Source organism: Camelus bactrianus, chromosome 3, assembly GCF_048773025.1.
Source record: "Camelus bactrianus isolate YW-2024 breed Bactrian camel chromosome 3, ASM4877302v1, whole genome shotgun sequence".
Classification (NCBI taxonomy): domain Eukaryota; kingdom Metazoa; phylum Chordata; class Mammalia; order Artiodactyla; family Camelidae; genus Camelus; species Camelus bactrianus.
Genome location: NC_133541.1, coordinates 83,921,518 through 83,945,680, shown reverse-complemented (window position 1 = coordinate 83,945,680; position 24,163 = coordinate 83,921,518). Strand labels below are relative to the sequence as shown.

At 35.6% G+C, this 24,163-nt stretch overlaps 2 protein-coding genes across 16 annotated transcripts in view; one reads left to right on the top strand and one right to left on the bottom strand.

Annotated features, from left to right (window-relative positions):
* The window catches only part of DMXL1 (Dmx like 1), a 114,103-nt gene extending 97,823 nt beyond the window's left edge, over positions 1–16,280 (bottom strand). For 6 of the 15 annotated variants that reach the window (XM_045507882.2, XM_074360512.1, XM_074360513.1 and 3 more), the window contains exons 1-2: positions 15,706–16,277; positions 734–859 (exon numbers count right to left, since the gene is read on the bottom strand). In XM_045507882.2, the coding sequence (XP_045363838.2) occupies positions 734–859; positions 15,706–15,792 (213 nt within the window). In that variant the 5' untranslated portion in view covers positions 15,793–16,277. Of the gene's footprint in view, positions 1–733; positions 860–15,705 lie in introns of all 15 variants that reach the window. The other 9 variants (XM_074360519.1, XM_074360520.1, XM_074360521.1 and 6 more) reach the window with 3 other exon arrangements.
* Positions 16,281–16,480: 200 nt separating this feature from the next.
* Positions 16,481–24,163, top strand: part of DTWD2 (DTW domain containing 2) — a 155,159-nt gene continuing 147,476 nt past the window's right edge. The window contains exon 1 of the mRNA XM_010971521.3: positions 16,481–16,672. Within this exon, the coding sequence (XP_010969823.2) occupies positions 16,587–16,672 (86 nt within the window). The 5' untranslated portion in view covers positions 16,481–16,586. The remainder of the gene's footprint in view (positions 16,673–24,163) is intronic.

Genomic DNA, 24,163 nt, shown 5'->3' with positions numbered 1-24,163 from the left:
GCAAAGTTCAGCCCAGTCTAGCTACAACCTAGGCCTGGTCATCTATGCCCATACAGTGCTATGTTAAGCTATCTACACACTATACTGCCTAATAGTTATGATTCTCCCAATTCTGGTACTATATAAAACTGGATTTAACCTAATATAGAATCATATGCCTTGTTTCTTTTGTTGTTGTTAGTGTTTTACTTTCAAGGTAACTTTTTACTTTTCATACGTAAATAGAAGTCCAGATAAAATTTTTCATTTTTCTTATAGACTTAGAATAAATAAAAAATTATAGACTTTAGAAGAGTTTATCTTCATTTTCATACAAAGTTTATCTAGAAGTTACAAGGAGATAACTACATGTTTACAGACAAAGAAGGACTCTAACAGTAACTTGTCTTCAGGAGTTTATTTACAGACTGAAATTTACTGTCATTCTTTCCCTCAATTCAATAAATTTTTAGATAAGTACGTTTTAAACCTATTTTACAGGTAATGAATATTATATTTCTTTATTAACTCATAGATAAAATTATGCTATATTTTAAAATTATACAAGAATAAATTCCTAACAATCTCTAAGATAGATCTGAATCAGGAATTTTGTTCCGCAGAGTACATCTCAGAGAGCCAAAGATATTTGTAGCTACATTGTCCTGGAAACAAAGCAAGTCTCTAATTCAATAGACTATCCTGACAAAAACCATATTCAAAATAAATCTCATATTACCACAAGATTACAAACCTTGCCTTGTTGCATTGAACAATCTACACATCCTACTTGAATATTTCCATGTTTAGCTCCTGGGATTATTTGCAATCTTTCAAAATCACTTCCCAGTATAACAATGTCACATCCAGATGCATAAGCCTAAAAACAAACAAAAAAGAAAAAAATAAAATAAAAATGATCAAATTGTCAAGAAAATATTTATCATATAGAACACTGGCATTAAATATTATGTTTTATCAAATTTTAAATATTCTTTAAAGAAAAAAAACTTTACTATTTGAGAATACTTCCTTTACTGCCAATATACAGTCCCATCAGCAAATTCAGTCAGTCCTATCCGCAAAATATACACCAGTTCCTTTCACTTCTTCCATCTCCACTGAATACTACTGCCCTTATGTAAACTACCATAATCTCTCTCCTGCACTACTGTTTATATTCTGACTCCTTCCATTCTTGCTTCCCTCTAATTCCTTTCCACACAAAGTCAAGAGTGATCTTTTTGTTGTTGTTGTTTTCTGGGGGGAGATAACTTGGTTTATCTATGTTTTTTAATGGATGTACTGGGGATTGAACCCAGGACCTTGTGCATGCTAAGCATTCACTCTACCACTGAGCTATAGCCTCCCTACAAGAGTGATCATTTTAAAATGTTTATTACACCAAGTAATTTTCCCTGCTTAAGTCCCTTCAATTGTTTCCTCATTGTACTTGGAATAAAATCTCAACTCCTTACCAATGTCAATGCCCTAAATGACTGTCTAATTCCCCAAACCCATGTCAAGCTACTCTTTCCTTCCCTCAATTGCCTCCAGCTCCTATACTGCCCTTCTTTCCGTTCTGTGGGCACGTCAATCTTTTTCCGCCTCAAGGTGGTTTATCTTCCTTTGATCTGCCTGGTGTTTGTCAAGCTAGCTTCTTTTCAACATTCAGGTCTCAGATCCTGAATATATTCGTATTCATTAATATTCTCCCCTCATTACTTTCCATCACACCACTGTTTTTCTTCTTCATAATATACATCACAGTTTGTAAGTATCTTGCTTATTATACATTTCCATCACTACAAGTTAAGTTCCAAGACAAAGAGGTAGAGTTCAAGTTTGTCTTTTCTCTGCTCTGAGATCCCAGCAGTTTCTTCCATTTAAGAGTACATGGCTGTCCTCCAAGAATTTACATATATAGACCAGCAATAAATTTGACAATAAAATTTCTATCACAAACTGTTTTCTATCCTGATACGTTCTTAAAATTTTGGTAATTCTTTATTTTCCCATGACATTTGCACATGCACATACACCTTATTTAAGAAAAAAAATAGTATACTTAATATATACTTTATGACCATAATTTCTACCAATTCCAAAATGGTTCTGTACAAGCCACCAAAAAATATTAGAAAAGGGACTTGAAAGACATTACAAATAAATCTGCTCACATTACCAACAAGAAAATAAGACCTAAATAGGCTGACAACTTCTTAGCGACTGAGTGGGCATGAGAACTTTGATCTCTTCATTTTTGATCTAGTACTATTTCCATGGCAGTACAGGGACTTTCCTAGTTACGTATGCTTGCCTGAAATTTTCCTAAGTGGAATTAGGGGAAATCAAGTGGTTCCATTAGTGTCACATACTGGAAAAAACTGGCTCAGTAAACGAAAAATCTCATGATGATCTGCTCACCTATGTAAATATCCACAATACAATCGTAAGGCTTGTCATAAGACTATTAGTAAGAATAAATTTCAAAACTAATTTATTTTAAGAAAAATTTTCATTAACAATAGTCTAAAATAGCTTAATATTTTAGAAACTGATTTTCTCCTTAATATTAAATTTTGATTAAAAAAGTCAATTGTTATTGTTCCCCAAAATACTGTGCTAAATTTGGAATGTTTACAATTTAGATTTCCTTCTCACTAAACAAAATTTTTTCAGTTTCCATTAACCAGAATATATATATAACCAGAATGTTGCACCTAATCTTGAGAATCACAAGGCTAAATTTTCCTGAATTAAGTCTACATTAATCCTGAAGTGCCTCATAAAATTATTGTTTAATACAAGTATTAAAAACTCAGAATTGATAAATGCAAAATTATCTCAGAAATAAATACCTAGCCCTACAGAGAGAAAGACGCTAACTTACAATACAAACAAGCCTTGATCACTGAAAGACTTACACAGCTCTGGATTACCCTTGTTTTTTTGCTGCTGCTGCATTATACTATCACTGTCTGTCATTTGATGTTTTCTTTGTGATAGTACTAGAAGGTACAAAGCTATTTCTCCCCAGTTTTGATAAACTTTAAATAAAATTATTGATATTCATCTGAAATATCTCTCTCATTCAGTCCTCATTTTCTTCTCTAAGAGTTGTAACTAATGGATGACAATAAACTAGTAAATGGGGGAAAAAAAGATATAACCAAAAGATACAACCTTCATGAGCTAACTACCATGCTTGGGGCTTATAAAAAAGATTCCTAGGTTTCCTTGACTATAGAATGTTAATTTTTATAGTTTGATTGTATAATTAAAAATAAAATCCATAGAAGATTCAAACTATATTTCCATTTTGTTCTATTTCTTAATAATTTTCAAGAATGTATAAATATCTCCTTAAAAATCCTGCTATGCATAGAATACTGGTTAACTAAACTATGGTGCATATCCACAATGGAGTATTACATGGCCACAAAAAGGAGAAAGTTATCTATGAACTGACTGGAGTGATTTCTAGGGGATGGTATAAAGTGAAAAAAAGCCAAGTAGGAAAGGGCATATATAGAAGTTTATGCGTGTGTAAACAACAAGGAAAATAAGAAAACACATGTACCTCATTACTACAAAAAGAAATAATGGGAGAAGAAAACTAAGAGAGAATAAAATTATTTACCTACTAAGGGGGAGAGGATGGAGTGGAAGCAAAGAGTAACATTTCCAAGTATAGGTTTTTATATACTTACGACTTTTTAAAATTGAAATATAATTGATCTACAACACTATGTTAGTTTCAGGTGCACAACACTGTATTTCTGTATTTCTATACATTATAAAATGATCATCACAATAAGACTAGTTACCATCTGTCACCATACAAAGGCATTACAGTACTATTGACTATATTCCCCATGCTGTGCATTTCATCCCCATGACTCATTTATTTTGTGACTGAAGTCTTTGTCTTAATTTCCCTCAAGTATCAGCCCCTCTCCATTCCCTCTGGCAACCATGTCTGTCCTCTGTATCTATGAGTCTGTTACTGTTTTGCTATGTTTGTTCACTTGTTTTGTTTTTGAGATTCCACATCTAAGTGAGCTCATATGGTATTTGTCTTTCTCTGACTTCTGTCACTTAGTATAATATCTTCTAGGTCCACACATATTATCACAAATCACAAGACTTCATTCTTTTTTATGACTGAGTAATATTCCTGTGTGTGTGTGTGTGTGTGTGTGTGTGTGTGTGTGTGTGTGTGTGTGTACACATACACATACATCTTCTTTATCCATTCATCTACCAATGGACACTAGCTATGACTTTTGAAACATGTTAACATTATACAAATTCAAAAATTGAATTAAATCATTCACAGTGTGGGGGTGAAACAAAAGAACTGACTGCATTTTAAATAAATATTATATCTACACTGAAAGAAAGAAGGCAGGGAGGAATTAAGTAATTTATGAACACAGATTTTGAGTATACATTTTCAGTTTTAGACAGAAAGAAGGAAAAACCTAGTCCTTCTCCCGTGTTTCTCGTTTACTCTTACATTATTACCACATTCACAATACTTTTGACAACAGACATGTGGGGGTTTTAACCACACAAAGCAATTCTGTGACATTAACTGGGTGTCCCACAATTTAACTCAATTCTGACACTATCAACCTGGAGACAGCATCAGATCCCACAAGTTAAGGGCTCAGTCTTAACTGAGACTGCCCTCTATATTACATGCTAATCACAAGTAGTAGGTCCACAGATTAGCCACACTTCTGTCCGACTTGGCTACAAATGAGAGGTTCCCATGACCTCCCCCACCTTGGATATATTTGCCAAAACAGCTCAGAGAACTCAGGGAAACACTTATGTTTACTGGCTCATTAAAAGATATGATAAAGTATACAGATGAACAGCTTCATAAAGGTCTGGGAGCATCCCAAGTACAGGAGCATCTATCTCCATGGACTGGGTTGTGCACCCTTCCTGTTACCTGGATGTGTTCACCAAAACGGAAGCTCCCCAGACTCTATACTGTTGGGATTTTATAGAGACTTCCTTGTGGAGGTATGATCAACTGTTAACTCCATTTCTAGCTCTTCTCCTCTCTGAATAATGAGGGGTAGGGATGAAAATTCCAAGACTCTAATCATGGCTGCACCTTTCTGATGACCACCCGCTATCGAAGTGCCCATCCAGAGTTGCCTCATCAAAACAAAAGATGCTCCTTGTGCTCTTATGACTTAGGAATTTACAAGGGTTTCAAGAGTCTTGTGTCAGGACCCACATTCAAAGACCAAATATTAGAATAAGAGATGCTCCTATGTTCTTATCACTTAGGAATTTACAAGGGTTTCAGGAACTATGTGCCAGAAATGGGGGACAGAGACCAATACATATATTTTCTATTATTTCACAGGCAGGATGAAGAGAAGAAGTACAAACAAATCCTAAACTCTTCAGTAGGTTTTTTTAAAAATTGTAGTGGTATGGACAATGTAGTTCTGAAACCACTTTAGACACATTATAGGATTGAGCAAATGAGCCAAAGTTCTCACTGTGTAAGAAAGAACAAAGATATGAAATGTGGAAGACACAGCAGAGTCAGGTAAGGTTGGAATGAAATCAGAAATATTGGTATATAAAATCATGCTTTCTAAAATATACATATTTTCTTATGCACATGCAAACATATGTTTGTATATGTGTATGTATGTGCATGCTATATGCACATATGTGTGTATTTGCTAGTTCTGTCCACTGAAAGGGCCAAGAAACAAACACATTCCAGTAGCAATGAGATCACCTAGTATCTTGATCTTGGTTTCTACATTGTCTACTAAAAGAAACCAGGGCTCCTCAAAGAAATGGTTAATTACAGGGCCAGGTAGGGCAGCTACAATGAGAGCCTAAAGCACCTTGTTATGCCAAACAGAAAGGAGGTGCTCTAAAAAAAAAAAAAAAAAGAAAAGAGCAAAGAGAAAAAAATACCAGGAAGAAATCATCATCAGTGGATGCTCAATCCAGAGGGAAATCTTGGTGAGGATCAGGATAATTGCATGGTCTTAAATGTCTTTCACACACTGCTTATTAGTTGTGAAGAGAAAAAACAAAACAGTTACACAGTGGAGAAATGGATAGAACCATAATGGGTCATCAAAATTGACACAGCTAATGATAAATATCATGTGCCTCCAAATGTGATAACCTAGAGAAGGACACAACATCATCCATGCAGAATTTTGGCCAAGAATGCATAACCCTGATCTAATCTAGAGAAAACATCAGACAAATGCAAAATGAGAACAAGTTTGTTTTTTTAAGGGGGAGAGGGAAACTATATTCTTCAAAAATCAATGTCAAAATGAATAAAGAGAAAGGAAAAGAAAAATGACACTGAAGATACATGATAATTAAACGCAATACCTGCCCATGGACTGAACTCTGTACTGGAAGGGGTAAAAATGCTACAGAGAACATTGTTGTATCAACTAGTAAAACTGGAACATGGACAATACATTAAATAAAAGTGGTATGTAAATTTATGAAGTTGATAACTGTACTGTGATTATGTAAGATAATATTCCTACTACCATGAAATACAAACCAAAGTGTTTAAGGGTAAAAAGTTATGATACGTGTAACTTACCCTCAAATGGTTCATGAAAACAAAAATGTAGGCACACACATACATATAAGAGTGTGCACAAATGATACAGAAAATTGGGGTAAATTATTAACAATAGCTAAATCTAGGTAAAGAGAATACAAGTTTTCTTATAATATTTTCATTTTACTTTTTCTAGGTATGAAATTATTTCCAAATATTTTCCATTTAGTAATGAAGACATCTCAAACCTAAATAATTATTTCAAAAGGTTAAAACAAAAAAATGTTGTCACTCATTTGTGCTTTCCTCCTTCACTCACTGTAGTCACCTGAGCCTATTTTTTCTCTTTGGCGGGGTCAAAGGCTAAGTGCTTTTCACTAGTATTCCATTTAATCCTCACAACAAATCGTGTGAGATATTTACTATAATCACCCCATTTTACTGATAAGAAAACTCAAGTTTAGAGGACTGAGTAATCTGGCTCAAATCTCAGAGATAGTGTGAAGCACAACTGAGAGTGACCACCAAGTTATAATAATGAGAAACAACATGCTCTTACTCCTTCTGCTATGCTGCCATACAATGCCTCATAAATAGACACTGATATAAATGTAATAATGGTCCCCTAATTTCTTCCCATAATTAAAAATAACTTCTTTGGATGTGAAGCAACTAGAATTCCCATAACTGCTAATAGGAATGTAAAATAAAATGGTATCACTGCTTTGGAAAGCTAAACACACGCACACTCAACAATCCAGCAATTCTACCTCTAAGAAATGTGTCCATATATACACTAAGAGACATGTACAAGAACATTCATAGCTACTCATAAAAGCTCCAAAGTAGAACCAACTCAAACAAATAATGGAATGTATGAATAAATCATAGTATAATCATACAATGGAATACTATAAAGCAATGGCTCTCAAACTTCCTGGTCTCAGGAATGTTTGGCACTCTTAAGAAAATATTGAAGATAACCACCCTAGCTCCCCCTCCCCAAGAGCTTTAATTTGTGTGGGTTATCACTATCAATATTTACTCTTTCAGAAATTAAAACTGAGAAAATATAGTATACCAATTTATTCAGTAATCAAAACTCCCCAACAAATAAAAGCCCAGGACCAGATGACTTTACCAATGACTTCTACCAAACATTTAAAGAATAATTAACACTAATCCTTCTCAAACTCTCCACAAAACACTTAAGAGGGAATATTCTAAACTCATTTTACAAGGCCAGTAATTACCGATACCAAAGCTACGCAAGGACACTCCAAGAACAGAAAATTACAAAAGCCAAATTCCTTGATGAATATAGATGCAGAAGTCCTCAAAAAATACTAGCAAAATGATTTCAATGACACATTAAAAAGATCACACACCATAATTAAGTGGGATTTATCCCTGGGATGCAAGGATGGCTCCATTAAGGCAAGCCCACAGCTAATATACTGAATGGAAAAAGCTGAAAGCTTTCTTCAATGATCAGGAACAAGACAAGAATGCCCACGCTCTCAACAATTCTATTCAACATAGTATTGGAAGTTCTAGCCAGAGCAATAAGGAAAGAAATAAAAGACACTCATATCAAAAAGGAAGATGTAAAATGGTCTTTGTTTGCAGATGGCAAGATATCACATATAGAAACGCTAAAGACTCCACCAAAAAAACTGTTAAGAACTAATAAATGAAATCAGTAAAGTTGCAGAAAACAAAATCAACATGCAAAAATCAACTGCATTTCTAAACACTAACAACTATTTGAAAAAACAAATTAAGAAAACAATCCTACTTACAACAGCATCAAGAAGAATAAAATACCTAATAAATTTAACAAAGGTGAAAGATCATGTAAATTGAAAATTGTAAGACAATGATTACATAAACTGAAGATGACACAAATAAATGAAATGACAGCTTGTGTTCTTGGACTGGAAGAATTAATATTGTTAAAATGTCCATACTACCCCAAACCATCTATAGATTCCACGTAATCTCTGTCAAAATTCCAGTGGCATTTTTCACAGAAGTAAAAAAAATTCTAAAATTCACATGAAACCACAAAAGACCCTACCCCAAAAAGCCAAAGCAATCTTGAGTAAGAAGAACTAAGCTGAAGCCATCACATTTCCTGATTTCAAACTACATTACAAAGCTGTAATAATCAAAACAGTAAGGTACTGGCATAAAAACAGACACATAGACCAAAGCAACAGAATCATAAGTCCAGACATAACACACACATACAAGGTCAACCAATCTTCAACAAGGGCACCAAGAATATATACTGGGTAAAAGACAGTTTCTTCAATAAATTGATGTTGGGAAAACTGAACATCCACATACAAAAGAATGAAACTGGACCTTTGTCCTTCCTCATACACAAAAGTCAACTAAAAATGATTTAAACACTCAAACATAAGACCTGAAACTACAAAACTCATATAGGAAAACAAAGGGAAAAAGGTCCTTGACATTGGTCTTAGTGATGATTTTTTGGACACCACAAGCACAAGCAACAAAAGCAATAATAAACAAGACTACAGTAAACTCAAAATCCTGCACTGCAAAAGAAACTACCAACAAAATGAAAAGGCAACCAATGAAATGGGAGAAATTATTTACAAACCTATCTGATAAAAAGTTAACATCCAAAATATAAGGAACTCATTTAACTCAAGAGAAAAAACCGAACAATCCAATTAAAAATGTGCAGAGGTCTCAAATAGACATTTTTCCAAAGATGATGTACAAATGACCAGTAAGTACATGAAAAAATGTTCAACATCACTAATCATCAGGGAAACACAAATCAAAATACAATGAGAAAATCACTTCACACCTGTTAGGATGCTATCATCAAAAAGGTAAAAGATAAAATGTTGGTGAAAATGTGGAGAAAAGGGAATCCTTGTGCATTCTTGGTGGGAATGTAAACTAGCATAGCCACTGTGATAAATAGTATGGAGATTCCTCAAAAAAGTAAAAATAGAACTATCATATGATTCACCAATCCAACTTCTAGGATTATATCCAAAGAAGATGAAATCACTGTAAGAGATATCTGCACTCCTATATTCATTTCAGCATTGTTCATAATAGCCAAGATACAGAAACAGCCTAAGTATGCAACAATGAATGAATGGATAAAGAAAATGTATTTTATACACACACACAAAAGATTATTCAATCATAAAAAACAAGAGCATTCTGCTACTTGTGATAAACTTGAGGGCATTATGCTAAATCAGACAGAGAAAGACAAACACTGTACATACGTATTTCACTTATACATGGAATCTAAAGACATCCTACTGATAGAAACAGAGAATAGAATAGTGGTTGCCAGAGGCTAAGAGGGAGGGAAATGGGAGTTGAGGATCAAAGGATACAAGCTTTCAGTTACGAGTTAAGTTACAGTACATGCCTAATGTACAGCATGGTAACAAGTTAACAATATTGTGTTGTATAGCTTAAAGTTGCTATTAGAATAAAGTTTTAATGTTCTTATCATAAAAACAACAAAATAGTAATTATGTGAGGTAAATGATGTGTTAACTAACTTTATTGTGGTAAAAATTTCACTATATATGTATATCAAATCATCACATTATACACCCCAATCTACACAATGTTAATGTCAGTTGTATCTCAATGAAAAAACAAGAGAGATGAATCTGTACACATAATCCAAACTGGGTATCACGCAAAAATCACTTGAAACAGACATATCTTCTAATGAATATCTCTAATAGATTATTAAAATTAATCTAATCTCTAGAGTTTATACAACATGATGAGCTAATAAGCATGGAAGTACACCAAACCAAAACAAACCGTACCAAACAAAACAGGGAAAAGTGGATTTAATTTAAAACAGGCTCTGCACCCAAAGTTCACAGCAGCACTATTTACAATAGCCAAGACATGGAAACAACCCAAATGCCCATCAACAGACAAATTGGTTTAAGAAGATGTATATATATACACACACAATAGAATATTACTTAGCCATGAAATGGAATGAAATATTGCCAATTGTAGCAACATGGATGGGTCTAGACATTACCATACTAAGTGAAGACAGACAAAGATAAATATTTTATGATATCACTTATATGTGGAATCTAAAAAATAATACACATGAATCTATATACAAAACAGAAACAGATTCACAGACATAGAAAACAAATTAATGGTTACCAAATGGAAAAGGGAGAGGGTCAAGAGATAAATCAGGAGTATGAGATTAACAGATACAAAATACTATACATAAAATAGATAAGCAATAAGAATTCACTGTATAACACAGGGAATAATATTCAATGTCTTATAATAACCTATAGTGGAAAATAATGTGAAAAAATACATATATAAAACCTAATCACTTTGTTGTACACCTGAAACTAACACAATATTGTAAATCAAGTATACTTCAATCTCAAAAGTTCAATTACTGTAATTCACATATTAACAAAATGAAGAAGAAAAAAATAAATTAAATGGGCTGTGCATGATTTCAAAATGGTCCACCTGCTACTAAATTCTTAAAGAAAAGTAATCCATCTACTTGATTTTAAATAAAAACCTAGGATGTAATATTACACATAATCTAAACCAAAATCTAAAACTAGATTTTATAGATTCTTCTAAAATAAACTGTTCTCAAAAATTCATTTCTAGGTGCCCTATTATTATCAAAACAGTAGGAAGAGAACTGGTTTATCAAATAAATGGCCATACCACCTGAGCTTCAAAATTAATATACATATATTACAATTGTTACACTAGCTGTTTCTGTCAAAAGATTTGTAGCGAGAATAAACTATTAATTAGCAACGAAAATTAAACTGACAAATGAAAATCCTTTTATTAGGCACATGTAATGTTAGGCTGACTAATTCTGAGAATATACAAGGTACATAGAAAGAACTGAGTTCATATTGTGCTATCAAGCCTATAACTGCAAAATGATTTTTAACTTTAAATTTTGGTAGAAAACCTTCTCAAATATTCTAAATTTCAAAAGTTACCCAGGTTGTAAAAGTCAGCATTCTATTTTGGAAATCCTGCGATTTCTGTTAAAAACTTAAGATTTCCTGTTTTCACTGTTTTGTTTTAACCAACCATATCAGGTATATATATCCCAAAGAACTTCTTCCTGGTATACTTCCTGGTGAAATGCTTTGGTTGGCATGTTATAATTAACAGTATTCTCATTTTTTAAAATGCAGCGTTAAGTATTAGTATTATTTCAATAATCTTAAAGGTGCCTTAATACTATTTAAAACATAATATTTTAAAAATAGGCCAAATATTTAAAAAGAAGTCCAATTTGTACTCATAATGGCATATGAGCACCACAAAAATCATTCTCTTTCTCCAGATGCAAACAGTATTAAGCTTTCCCTTCCTGTATTCTCTCCACCTACAAACATTCACGTGCTTCTCCAAACAAAACAAAACAAAACAAATAGTTAAACAAAAAGTTAAAGGATGCTGACTATTACAGAAAGCTGAGGAAGGAGAATGCTAATTCAGACTCTATTTCTCTACCAACACTCAGATAGCTGCAGTCAGTGTTTTTGACTTCTAACCTGGGACCCCTTGGCTGGGAACACTGAGTTGTCTAATACAATAGGGAGTCCGGAGTTAGTACATATTTGCTATATCTTGTATAGCATAGGTATTTAAATTCCAAACTAGAGACAAGAAGTTCTAAATATTAACACAATCTGTCTCTTGGAAATTATCTCCCTTTCCATTTCATTCAAAACATAATTTCAGCACTAAGTATGGACAATCTATTTTATATTAAAGCACATGTCATGTACAGACATATTAGAAAAATCTAGATTCTAATTAACTATGTCTGTTTTTAACTTATTATTTGTCTTTTACAAATAAAGTATTTTTTATTCTAGAAACAAAAGTTGTCAACAGATCAGGACCAGGTTAGTCATATACTTTCATTGAAAAAAACAGTAAGAAATTAACAAGGAAAAAAGGAGTAAAGGAAGAATTCACATACGTAAAGAAAAAAAGAATTTTCGCTTAGTGTAAATAAAATCTCTCCTGGTTGCTTATCTGATATTTATGGTAAAATGCATAACAACTGACTTTGAAAAAAAATTTTTTTAACTAACTGAAGTATTTTATTTGGACTCAAATCTGAATTATTAAAGATTTTTTTAAAACAGCAATTTTTAAATATACTGCAATAAGGCTTTTTCCACCCATTATTCATTAATTCAACCAGTATTTATCAAGCACTTTTTATGTGCTAAGCATTAGAATAAATTTAACCTTTATAATAATTGATATTTTTAAGGGTTTTACAGGTACTAAGCAATGAATGTAACCCTTTTTCATGTAACAATCCTATGAATTTCTTCGTTAGACCATTTAACAGATGAGAAAAAAAGGAATTCAAAAAAATGTAAAACAACCAGTCCATGGATATATAACTAAAAGGGACTAGGCTGGAAAACAAATTCAGGTAATTATTATTAGGTGACATCAGTCCCTTTAGACTGTTCTAGCCACTCACAATGAAATTGTGGAAGACACACACAAGGCAAGACAAAGTTAATGATACAGTTAAAGTGCAAATAAAGTACTATGAAAGTATAAGAGACATGGTCACTGACTACTAGAAGCTTTCTTAAGAGAAAAGTTAAAGTAGTTTGATGCCAGTTTAAGTACTACAAAATGTTTCCAATACTTAGCTATACTAACTATATTAGTAATTGCATATTTTAAAATCTAGAACCCATGAGAAATAGCTTTCAATTTCATTTCAATTTAAAACCTGTCAGACTGTATTCAGGAAATAGGATCTTATCTCTTGTAATCTTTCAAAACAAGAATAAATAAGTTATCTGCAAACATGCAATGGGAGGAACTATAAACCCAAGTCTGTCTTTAGAGAAGGCATAATGTACCAGGAAAAACAAAATGATTCCTCAAGTGGGCCTGCAAGAGGAAGATTTCATGTTCCTACCTCAAGTAAAACTGGAATTTAGAGTTTTTCTAGTCTGCACAAACTATCTACCATTAATGTTTGCTCTCTTCCTATGAAATAAAAAGAAGCAAAAAACAAAAGAGGTTAAAAGAAAACTCAAGGAGTAAATAATAGATTCTTTTTAGAAAAAAGGATGATTTCAAGAGAGAAAAATTTAAGATGTCCAGTGTCCAGGAGACTGAGGGCCAGAAACTTAGTTTATAATGGAAATGTCAGTGTAATGCTCAAGAGTCAGGGATGGATTAGCTGCAAAGGAAAAAGGTGATTGTTAATAAACTACCACCAAAATTATAGAGAGCTGGGATCTCTTTATACTAAACAATAACAATAACAATTTCTTTTTATTTTTACCGTATTAACTGGACTGCTTCCAGAGATCTGGGAGAAGTCTGTAGTAGGCTTGGTGAGAGATGATTAAAGCCTGGTCTATGGAAATACACTTGAAAATTCAGTAGAAATGAACAACAAGCTACATGGTGGTGTAGGATGATCATATCTTTGGCACATTAACTCACCTCTCCTTTAAAATAACAGAAGCATTCATCAAGATTTTATATACACATAGAAGGATAATCTAGGTGTATAAATAGGCCAACATATCAAAGTTCACCCCACTGCTTAAAGAGATTCCGAAAGCCTTCTTAGAAAAAGCTGTTAGAAACTACACTGGAGGAAGCACTCATATAACTTTAGATGTCAGAGAATGTAATGTTACCATCCTACAATATCCCACTAGAAAAATCTCCTTAGAATGCTCTTTACCACCCACCTGTAAATAGCAACAGCAGTGAGCAATGTTCAACTGCAGGGAGACTACAGTTGCTCACTGAGACCTTCAGAATTCACTCTTCTGAGTACTGAGGCTAGGTTAACATTAGAATTAGAATCTCTAAAACTGCTGTCAAGTGCAAGCTAAAGTGTACATGAGACACTGTATTCGGAAGGTACAAACTATTTGATAATAAAGTACTTGGTTCGCACAGATCTAAAAGTACAATTCAGGCATTAAACACCTACATCAGGTAAAATAATGACTACTAGTTTTTCTATTATTTATTCCGACTGACAAAGGCGACAAAATAGTCAAAAGCAGGTGAGACGAAAACCTGGTAAGCTCTTTATTTTGTTTCACTTATTTACGCACAATTAAGTTTTACTTTTAATCTCAACTAAGAGATAGCTATCAAGTTGTAGCAAAAACCATGAGCACTGTAAATAGATAAAGGGTATTCACTTATGGCTTGAAATTTTTATGAAAACTATAGTTAAAGCAGAGAATTTCACTGTACTGGTAAGTAGCCCGTAGTCTAGGGCCCTCTTCTTTCCAGTATCTTGGGAAAACCAATGAAATTCAAGTCTCTTTAATAAACCTTAACCTGGAATCACCACTACATAGCAAAGAGCAGTTTCACTGAAAAACAGTGGTGCAACTTTTAGTAATTAATCTGAACAATCTAAGATAAATAAGTTTCCCAGAACTACTATACTGTTACATATGGAATTCAAAGAATGGCAGGAGTCAACTCTTAACAAATTTTTTTTTCTTTCCGAAGTTACTAGTCAGTGAATTTGGAAGAAAAATAAATGAAAAGCACTGTTTTCACTATATTTTTACACAGCGCTGCTGGTTGATATAGTAAACAATTATTAACTGTTTTAAGACACCAACTCTTTTTAACTACAGAGATACTTGGCTTTAACTTTGAATAAGAAATGAAACCAATCCCAATTATTCACAAATGTGACAACTAGAGCCTATGGAATGGGGCCCCATGCACATTACACAATTCTTGGATAAACGACTTTGGTAAACCATCCCAGCCCAAGGACGTCAGATCTAAAACTTTAAAAATCCTACAAAACATTCTAACTTCTGAATTCAGGCTCTGTACATTAAGGACATCAATGACCGAAGCGTTACTGCCTCCATGGTTCTCAAACGCCAGGTCCCCGGGCCCTTAAGGGCAGGGACATCCATGGAGGGGAGGGGGGCGTGGGGCCCCCCGTGAGGGCGACGAGGCTTTCTTGGCCTCTGTCCGTCATTCTGGGCCGAGCTCGGCTGACTCAGAGGCGCGGACTCGCCACCGGCGACGCGGAAGCCTCCCTCACTCACCGTGAAGCGCTGGTCGCCAACGCTGCCCACGGAGAAGCAGTGGTCGCCGGGGTTCACAGCCCCGGTCAGCACCTGGTGCAGGTTCATGTCGACGCCTTAGTCCAGCAACCGACGCCGCGTCCGGCTCATGCCCCGGGTCAAGCCGCTTCCCTCCCTCTCTCTCTCTCAGGGGCGGCGGCCACTCTTGGGAGGCGCCAGGCGCCAGAAGCCGGAGCCGCTCCGCTGCGGCCCGCAGCTCATCCCGAGGCCCCACGGGCGAGGCCCGAAGGGGGCGGGCCGGCGAGCGGGCGGAGCGCCGCGCTCGTCCGCGCACCTGTCACAGCCCCCGCGGGCCCAGGTGAAGCTCGGGGTCGACCCAGCGGCCGCGACCCCGGCCCGACTCACCGGCCAGGAAGGCCGCGAGGTCCACAACACTTCCTCCGGGCTCCGGGCGGAGGGCTCCGATCGAGCCCAAGCGGCACAAGCGACAGATGCTCGCCCTCCCCACCTGACCTGGCCCTTCCCGGCTCCGGTGCCTGCCACCCCGACTGGCCTTGGCGGCTCACTACGCGTCGCTAGGTCCCTTCGGCCCAAATATCGCGAGATCTCTCGCAGCGATGAGGACTACTGCGGTAAAAGATTCTTTTACCACAGTACAGAGACCGGCAAGTGAAAAACGCCTCTTCGGGGATATGTTGGCCAATCCCGAGCCCCAGTCCACTTAGGGCTCCGCCCACTACTGAGGACAGACCAATCTCTTCGAGGCCTGTGAGCGACGCTGTGCGTTTGAATGTTGAACGTAGGGAGTCTGGTAAAACAAAAAGAGGCTTGAGTGAGGCCAGGGTTGTCAAATTATGCTTTAGGTTTGGCCAGAAAGCTTAAAAGGGAGAAATGAGTTAAAAATGCCGTTGCAGGGTGTCCTCGGTCCTGATGGAGACTACAAGTCCCAACAAGCACCGCTCCCCTCGGCCGCCCGTGAGTACTCCGAGTAAGTGTGGACTTTGAAGCTTCTCTGCCCTCGCGCTGTGTTTACTCTGGCAGCACGCGCGTTTCCAGTCCGCTAAAACAGAAAATTTTGAAAGGCTTAAACACTTGACAAGTACTAAAATGAAACGTTTTCACCTAAGTTTACCATAACGTTCGTTTTGAAGTAGTACTGGTTGTAATAATACACCAGCCGTGCATTGAGCTGCTGTTTTGGAAAAACCTAAGGATTCCAAAATGCTCAGTGTCACAGTTTCCCCTGCGAGATTCAACTTTCTTTGTATTTTGACACAAGTTTTGTATTATTATTGATAAACATCTGCTTATGTTTCCTCTCAAATACGGTAAACCTCTTAGGGACAGACTGTCCTGTATCCCAAGTGTCTAGCGCAGTGACCTTTCTAGCCTAGATGTTGAGTAAATCTTAAATGAGTGAATGCAAATAGGAACTCTCCACTTAAAAAGAGAATTTTTTTTTTAATTTCTAAATTGATTTTGATTTTTATATACTTTTGTTATGGTTAAAAAAAAAAACCTTCACACCAATACTTGGATGGGAAGAGTACTAGCAGTTCTATGTCCTTTGGCTTTCCCTAAGTTTTTTGCGATGTACATTTACTTTGTTTTGCAAATTTAAAAAAGTTACTTAAAAAATAAATTTGTCATCTCCCTTTTTTAATTTAAAAAATGTAAATGAATGCCATTATCTCAGTCTCCTCATAAAAATGAGGTATTTAAAATCTAACTTGTCTTTAAAAAAAACTTTTATTGAAGTCTAACATATTTAGAGTTTAATTTGTCTAATCCAATCTAATTATTAATTTCGATTTTATTTAAGGTGGCTTTAAGTTAGTTTTATATTTTAGATCTTAAATCAAGATACTACATGTTCCGCATAAATTCGGTGTCTAGCCCAAAGTTTAACATGTTTACTCATTCTTTTCTGACCAGCTTTTGGTTTTGAAAGGCATGCGGTATATATAGCAGAATGGAAGAAACTAAGGGACCTAGTAGTTAGGAAATCTGAGATTTACTCCTAATCTCGTATTTGTTGTATGATCTTGGAAAATAACTTTAAGACTGTTTTTCTCATCTGTAAAATTAGCAAGTTTGAGTTAACTATCAACAACATTTTGCTTGGCATTTTTATTCCTAATAAACATCTGTTAGTTTTTATTAAGTTCCTTCATCCTTAAGATAGACTGAGTTTGAATCTTGGCCTAACCACTCATTTAGACAAGTTACTAATCTCTCTGTGCTTTACTTTCCTTATCTATGAAGAAGGGATAGTAGTAGACTTTCTTCATATAATTATCATGAAGATTAAATGAACACATAGAATTCAATAGATGTTAGCTACTATTGTTATCATTATTATTATTATTAAATAAACCTAACCTTTTGACATATTCTTACTTTTTCCAAAGTTTTCCAAATAGTGTCAAACCTTACTTAGTCCAAATCAAAATTTCCAGGAATGTTTGAGCCTGCCACAAATGTTCTGAGGCCATCATGGTCTGTATCCCAAACTGTGAGACTACAGAACAATAGCTAATGAAAAGTGAGAGCATTCTTTTGCCTCTTATTCATCTGAAACACTTCTACTACTTTATTAAACTGCCCATTAAACAACCTATCTTTGATGTACGGCAGATGAACTGTTCAAGTGACACAACTACATGCTTGTAATTTATCTATTTCTTCCTCTACAACTTCAGCCTACTGTCTAGTTTTATACAGTCCTTGAGCTGAAAATGGCTTTTACATTTTTAAATGGTTGAAAAAATCAATTTAAGAAATTATTTTATGATACATAAAAATTATATGAAATTCCCATGTCCATAAGTGAAATTTTTTTGGAACACAGCAATGCATAGTCAATTAGGTATTGTCTGTGGCTGCTTTCACACTACAACTGCAGAGCTGAGTAGTTTCAACAGAAACCATATACCCTGTGATAAAAATTTTTACTATTTGGCCCTTTAGAGAAAAAGTTTGCCAACCCCTAATGTATAGGAAGGATTCTTTACTATTCTATGATCCTTGAAATAGTTTTGCTAAGCAGAATGGTTGTTGCACTGCATGACAATGCAGCTTAATTAGTAAAATGTATAATGTCAATGATTACACAAGCATCTTTAAATACACCCATTGTATCCCTTATTTCCCAGTATTTATCATAGCACAGAGTAGATACTCACTAAAAGTTGAGTGCAAGTATGAATACAGACAGGACTTACTTACATATATATAAAAAGTCCCTGAAGAACTACCCTGGGGAAGTGGCCATAGACAATCTCTTTGCTTTCAAATTCCTTTTCTTCATAGATCACCCCCTCATGTCACTCACCTCCCCTTAACAAGGCTCTTCCAATCCTAAATCCAGTCCTGACTTCTTATGCAACCTGAGCAAACTCTGACCTTGTGGCAAAATTACTAAGATAAGGAAATGGAGGAGATGAAAGTAAATTATACATGTTTGCCTTTCATCCTCCCCTTCTTGTCCCCTTCTGCCCAGAGGCCACAAATCTACCTCCTAACACAAAAAGTCCAGGAGAATTCTTGAATATAATTACTCCCTGAACTGTAATTAAATTTTGTCATTCTGTTCTTTGAATATGGAAAGCCTGGGTGCTTTTTTTTTCCCTTTTGTTTCTTTCATGCTTTTTTTTCCTGTAGTTTCTTTAGTGTTATTCTTCAGCTGTATTACTAAGAAATAAAAGAGGAAGGATGGTTTTAAAAAAGGAAATAAAGTCCTTTTTTTTTAATAAAATTCCATATATTTTGCCTTAATTCTAGCAGCAGAATCTCTTAAAAAACCAAGTACTGTGTTGTTTTAGGGACTAGCAGGCCAAAGAGAAGTTAATGCTCTCTTCAGTGCTAGTCTTAAAGGGAAAGGGGGACTTTATCAGGTGATGACAGTGTAAAGAAAAGCAAACAGGCTAAACCCTAAGATTCTTGGGGGTGGAAAGGAGCATATAGGAAGCCAGCTCAGATGGAGAAGTAGTCATGACTCTTCCTTATTAGTTTATTTCCTGAAATCCTTGTCATTACCTTCCTCCCTGCCACCCTCATCCTAAATTCATCAGTATAAATCCCTACCCTCCCAGGGCCTGTGCCAAGGGAGCCACCAACAGGGGCTTCAGTCCCCACTGCCAACACCCAATAGATGAAGGAGGTTAGAAGTAAAGGGAGTCCCTAGTCCCATAACTAAGGCTAAATCAGAGGGACTGTGTTGCTGAAATTTCACACAAGCATTCTGAACTCCTTATCTCATAAAAATAATGTGAGGGTCTCTGTGCCTCTAAGATATTGACTGCCCCACACCCAGCTAGTTCAATCGGTAGAGTATGAGACTATTAAGATATTGACTGCCCCAGAAACCTGCCTGTGCTGCCAACAGCAATCTTGCTACAGAAAATCCATCAGTAATATTATAGGTTAAATAGATATTTGAGCACTGATTAGGACCCTAACCATCATCTGTAATATTGTTACTATAGAAAAATTAATTCCAATACCTCTAAAATGTGAAGATTGCCATTAAATACTCTTGGTTCACCCTCTTTTCTCAGCTGAAGGTCCTCATAAACATTTAAAGGGAAATTACTTATAAAAGCTACTCTTTATTAAACACCCACTCTACACTGTGATAGGTATTTTGTTCATCTCACTTAAGTTTCAACAACCCTGTGAAGGTAGAATCTCTGTTTTACAAATGAAGAAACCTAAACTCAAAGAAATTAATTAACTAGCCCAAAGTCACATTAGATTTACGGTGTATCACCAACCAAAGATTTGAATTTACATCTCTTGGGCTGCAAAGGCCCTCCTAATGTTCTTCAAAGATGCCTGAATCCCAAAGTGTATGTAGTTAAAGCCTACTACTTACTCTTTACCTGGTAAGGTGAGAAGAGACAGGAGAAATGAATTGACTTATTTGAATTAGGTCTTCAGGGCTTCTCTAGTAGGAAGAACCATTTTCCCAAAACAGTTTTCTCTTCCCCTTTCTCAAGATAGAAGGGAAGCTTACCTCCTTACCTTGACACATGCCCAAACTATAAAAACCAGCCTCTATTAAAAGGTAAAATAAACATCTCCAACCAGAAAACTCTCTGATACGCAGCCATTATAGATATTCACTTGGTTTAAGACAAATACTTCTAGGGATGTTTTGGAACTGCCAATAAGTCGCATACATCTACTGGGGCTTTAGTCAGATTGTGACTCTTAACACCTACTGGAGTTTTCATTAGAGGGAAGCAGAAGTTAAGAGATGGAAAGGAGAGGCCATGTAGAAGATAACAGCAGAGAGTTTTGTTTAGCCAGGAGCAACTTGAGAGAAAAATGGGCCCTGGGATAGAAATGAAGAGAAGTGACTATCCCAGTCAAAATCCCAGCAAGTTATTCTGTGGATACTAACAAATTGATTCTAACTATTTATGGGAGGCAAAAGACCCAGAATAGCCAAAACTACTGAAGGAGAAAAAGTTGAAGGACTGATACTATCCAATTTCAAGACTTACTGTAAAGCTACAGTAATCAAGACAGTGTGGTTTTGGTGAAAGAATAGACAAATAAATAAGTGGAACAGAATAGAGAACGAAGAAAGAGACCCTGATCTATAGTCAAGTGATCTTTTACAAAGGAGCAAAGGCAATATAATGAAGCAAAGATGGTGCTGGAAAAACTGGGCAACCATGTGCAAAAAAATTAATCTAGACACAGACCTTACACCATTCACAAAATCTAACTCAAAATGGATCACAAACCCAAAATTAAAGCACAAAACTCCTAGAAGATAAAATTAAAATTAAAAATCCTGGAAGCTAACATAGGAGAAACCTAGATGACCTTGAGATTGGTGATGACTCCTTAGCTATAATATCAAAGGCATAATTCATGAAAGAAACAATGGATAAGCTGAACTTCATTAAAACAAAAAACTAGTCTTTGAAAGACAATGTCAAGAGAATGTGAAGACAAACCACAGACTGGGAGAAAATATTTGCAAAAGATGCTTCTGATAAAAGATTATTTTCCAAAATACACAAAGAACTCTTAAAATTCAACAGTGAGGTGAGGGGCGGGGAGGTGGGTATAGTTCAGTGGTAGAGTGCATGGTTAGCATGCATGATGTTCTGGGTTCAATCCTAGTACATCTTAAAAAAATAAAATAAGAAAACAAACAACCTGATTGAAAATGGGCCAAAGACTATAACAGATACTTAATCAAAGAACATGTATAGATGCCAAATGAGCATATGGGAAAATGCTCCACATTGTATGTCATTGGGGAAATACAAATTAAAACAACAGTGAAATACTACTACGTATTTATTAGAATGGCCAAAACCTGGAACACTGGCAATACCAAATGCTGATGAGGATGTGAGCAACAGGAATTCTCACCCACTGCTGGTGAGAATGCAAAATGGTACAGTCACATTGGAAGACAGTTTGACAATTTCTTACAAAACTAAATATACTCTTACCATGCAACCCAGCAGTCATGCCTCTCAGAATTTACCCAAAGGAGGTGAAAACTATGTCCACATAAAAACCTGCACATAAATGTTTATAGCAGCTTTATTTACAACTGCCAAGAATTAGAAGTGAACACTATGTCCATCAGTAGATTAATGGGTAAGTAAACTGTGGTACTTCAAGACTATGGAATATTACTTAGTGCTAAAAAGAAATGAGCTCTTCAGCCATGATGAGTTATGGAAGAACCTTAAAAGCATATTGCTAAGTGAAAGAAACCAACGTGAAAATCTACATACTTTATGACTCCAACTAGATGACATTCTGAAAAAAGCAGAACTAAAAAGGTAGTAAAAAGATCAGTGATTGCCCAGGATTGGCAGTAGGGCCAGAGCACAGAGGCTTTTTAAAAGGGTATTAAAAATTCTCTGTATGATACTATCAAGATGGATACATGTCATTTTACTTTTGTCCAAACCTATAGAATGTACCATACCAAGAGTGAACCCTAAGGTAAATTACGAACTTTGGTGATTATGTGTCAAGGGAGGTCCATCGGTTGTCACATATGTACCACCCTGCTTAGGGATATTGATAATGGAGAGGCTGTGCAAGTGTGAGGGCAGGGATATTTGGGAAATCTCTGTTTCTTCCTCTTCATTTTTTTGTGTACCTAAAACTTCTCTAAACAAAGTCCTTAAAAAAAAAAAAAAAAGGAGGAGGACTATGATTTGGTAAATCATCACGGCCTACCACTTCCCACTAGCTGAAAAGATGAGAAGAGGTAGGGAGATAAATTATTGAACAGACATTTGGGGAATGTTCTTCAAGCTTGGGAGAAATTACAAAAGACTGGTATATTTTGAAAGCAAAGAAAAGAGATGGTGTGTGCAGGGGAAATAGAGGGTTTTTTAACCTAGTTAGATTATAAACAAAGCTTAGCAGGAACTGTGCTTGCACTCACTCATGTATGTGTTATGGAATAACTGATGAAGCAGAACACAAAATTTTCCAGCATAAGAAACTGCCAGCCTCTTTTCTGCCTAGGACAACATAGCAAATGCCCTTGAGGCGTCCTGTGTCTAGATGAGAGTCACTTGAGTGGCTCCTTTAATTATGCAATATAAGCTTAGCTTATATATGCTTCTGCATAAAGATGATGGGAGAGTGAAGTTGAGAGACACACTCTGTCCATCAATATCTAACTCTCCATATATATATAAACCAGCAAAATTTTGTCAGTAATGAGCACATTAGGAAAAGAATACAACCTCATGAGATAAGCCAGAAAAAGTGATGTCCACTACACAAGTAGAAGATTCTGCTGAGGCTCAGTCAGTGTGACTCGACTTGCATCTCCCAGAAGCAATCCTAGAATGTTAAAAACAAATCCTTAGAATTTTCACAAATTATCCCCAGAAAGAAGTGGGCTGAGAATGTATCTTTATTTTTTTCCTCTTCTGCCTAGGGCAGTAGACATAGCTGCTTAGTTCATTTTTGATTGAGAGGAAGAGGACACCATGACAACCTCACTTGAACCTTTGGTCCAGTGCTGAGGGATGATGCCCATCCTACCCAATTATGTGAGGCCAAAATCTTCCCCACCTGCTTTTTTCTCCCCTTAAATTGGTTTGAGTTTTAATTCTGTTTCTGTCACTTTGGATCACAAGACTAATAAATGATAACTTACAGTCCAACCAGCATGAAAGTTCCAATTTTCCTGACTCTGGGAAATAATAGCTTGTTGGGTTTTAAAAAATAAAAAATAAAAGTATAGACACCAGGCAGAAAATTAATTCCACAGAAAAACATCTAAGAGAGCTCTGAATGAACAGAAAGAAGCAGAGTTGATAAATGGATGATTTAGTTATTCTGAATTTACCTGCTGATTTTTCCTTCCCATATAGTAGAGGAAAGAAAAAAAAAAAAGAATGCTTTTAAGAGAGAAATTCAGTAAGCAACTTTCTAAAATAAAAAAACAAAACCCTTATTTCTGTAACTGAAATTG